Source organism: Triticum urartu, chromosome 1A (assembly GCF_056163025.1).
Source record: "Triticum urartu cultivar PI428250 chromosome 1A, HENAU_Tu73, whole genome shotgun sequence".
NCBI lineage: Eukaryota > Viridiplantae > Streptophyta > Magnoliopsida > Poales > Poaceae > Triticum > Triticum urartu.
The window spans coordinates 35719448-35721938 of NC_141873.1; the positions used below are offsets into that span (position 1 = coordinate 35719448).

The 2491-nt window shown below is 46.6% G+C and overlaps 1 protein-coding gene across 1 annotated transcript; it reads right to left on the reverse strand.

Annotated features, from left to right (window-relative positions):
- Window positions 1-1159: 1159 nt before the first annotated feature.
- LOC125545690 (uncharacterized) lies at window positions 1160-1891 on the reverse strand. Its single transcript, XM_048709744.2, has one exon. The coding sequence runs from the start codon at window positions 1889-1891 to the stop codon at window positions 1160-1162; it is 732 nt and encodes a 243-aa protein (XP_048565701.1).
- Between the last annotated feature and the right edge of the window lie 600 nt (window positions 1892-2491).

Here is a 2491-nt window from a genome sequence, read left to right on the forward strand (position 1 = left end):
AAACCTGAATAAAGTTCAAAAGTTTAAAAACTTCACAAATTCAAGAAAATATATTGACTAAAAAAATTATGAATCTTAAAAATGTTTTCAAATTTGAAAAAAAAAACAAGAAAAGAAAAAGGGAAAGAAAAACAATGAGAAAAGTAAACAAAAAACCGAGCCAAAACCTACGGGAACCTTTTAGAAACTGGTGTTGGGAGGAGACATTTTGGGGCGGCCTAGTGCGCTAGCCAGTAGATGGAGCATTGGCACTACGAATAAGACTGTAACTAGCGGCATAAGCAATGAATAGGATTTGGGCGGGGTTTCTTTTCCCCCCTTTCTTATTTCTTTGTTTTTCGAGACTTTTATTCCTTTTTCTAGTTTTCAGCTCGGTATTACTTTTTCCTTTTTCTTTTAATTTCCGTTCAACTTTTCTTTTTCATTCTATGCCTTTAAAGATTTTCCATTTTGTTTTTCCTTTTTCATAGTTTTCCCCAGTTTTCGTTTATAAATATGTTATGCCTACATTAACAATTTAAAAAATACAGTGAATACATATTCAAGTATGCAGAGAATATTTTTAAAGTACATGACAATTTTTCCTTTTATATACACAAGGAGAATATTGTGTACATTTTCCAAGATTAACCAGCTTGTCAAAACTGATGCTCTCGATAGCGTAATAGAGAAAACCTGGAATTGCCTTAACCAAGCCCACGTTCGAATGCATGGGCTCGATGTCTATTTGCTGTCATTTTTCAAACAGAGTTAGAAACGCCGCCAAAAATTGGAACACAAATGCAAAATCTCCTACAATCTTGTACCTAGATTACAACACTGCGATCTTTACCATTGATAAATTAAAATAAGCTGAATTCTCAGGTTTTCAATTGGCAATTGAAAATTTGGCTTGTAGAATTGACTAATTGAATTACTGTAATCAAATTTCATTTTAGGTCCGGGTTAACGAAAAATCCAAATAGGTGATATTTTTAGGCTACCGCTATAAGTGGTTCACGGCAATCACTCAACCGGCAATGACAACCTATAGAGATTAATTTTGGTCTCTCTTAGATTTATATTCAATCGACACCTTAGGAAAGACCAAACAATAGTTCAGTTTATGATTATTATTCCCTCAGCAGAGGCACGTACGGTACGTGCATCGTCGATCACTTCACTTCTTCTTAGCGAGGAAGACGTCGGAGAGCACGGTGTCGGAGCGCAGCGCCGCCTTGAGGAGGCCGAGCCCCTCGTCCATGCCGACGCTGACGAACTTCTCGGCGAGCTCCACGTCCATGTTGACGCTGAACTTGTTGATGAGGGTGATGCTGGAGATGGCGGACATGGGGGTCACCTCCAGCCCGTCCGTGACCATGTAGGTGACGAGCCCCTTAACGTACCCGCCGGTCTCGTCGCCGGCCGCAGCCGCCGTGGACGAGGTCTTGGGCGCGGCGGACGGCAGCACGAACGTGACCTCGGTGGCCATGGCCTGCTTGCACTGCGGGCACGCAGCCTTGGCCTCCATGGTGGCGGTGGCGCAGTAGCCTGCGCAGGTGTACATCTTGAACCTGGCCAGCGGAGAGGACGGGGACGACCCCTCGCCGCCGCCGCCCTGCAGGAGCAGCAGCTCCCGGGCGTCCGGGTGCAGCACCTTGGGCTGGAGCAGCTCGGACTTGTCCTTGTTGGGCTGCAGGTAGGAGGAGCCGATGTTGTCGACGCTCTGGTACAGGCGGCCGATGCTCCCCTGCATGGTGCCGGCGGAGATGAGCTTCACCACGGCGCCGATGGGCAGGGTCAGCAGGCTGAAGACGAAGTCGACGAACTCCTTGCCGGCCTCCGCGAACAGCACCTTCTTGGACTTGGTGTCCACCAGCAGCTTCAGCGAGATCTTGTTGCTGGAAGACATGGCTGATGGTTCCCGTCCCGGAGATGATCGATGGAGAGGATGGGGTGGTGGGATTTATATAGGAGGGCCTCGAAATTAAGGAAGGAGGCGAAGGGATTTGGTTGCTAGAGTAGTAATCAACTGAAGAGAAGCGTTTGCGGTTGTCCCTTCGGCTTCTCGACGAGTAATAAAGGAGGAGTTGCTTGGGAACTGTAAACACACAGAAGAGAATCCAATTTTCCTTCACTATCTTTTTTTTTAAAACGAAGGGTCAAAAAAAGCCCGACTTTGAATTAACAAAGCCATCAACCAGTCAGAATTATAAACCCGAAACTAATACAAGAAAACATAAAAGCGACAAGATACAAAAGCATTGGAAAGCAGCTCACAAGCCTCACACACCTAGCTAAATATGATCAAACATGGAGACACGCAACTCGAAGACGTGAAGGTCCTCGATCGCGGACAAGTCACAGGGAAGTAGGAGAATGCCAACACAGGAGCAGCACTTCCGACAGCGAGGAAGGGCACACCGTTGCCAAATCACCAGCGGCCCAACTCCACTGTCGAAGAAGGCCCCTGCCTCCTTGCTTGTCTCGAAGGCGCGACCATTGACAGTGT

Excerpts from the sequence above, each read along its gene's own strand:
- LOC125545690 (XM_048709744.2), bottom strand. The coding sequence starts at position 1,891 with ATGTCTTCCAGCAACAAGATCTCGCTGAAGCTGCTGGTGGACACCAAG.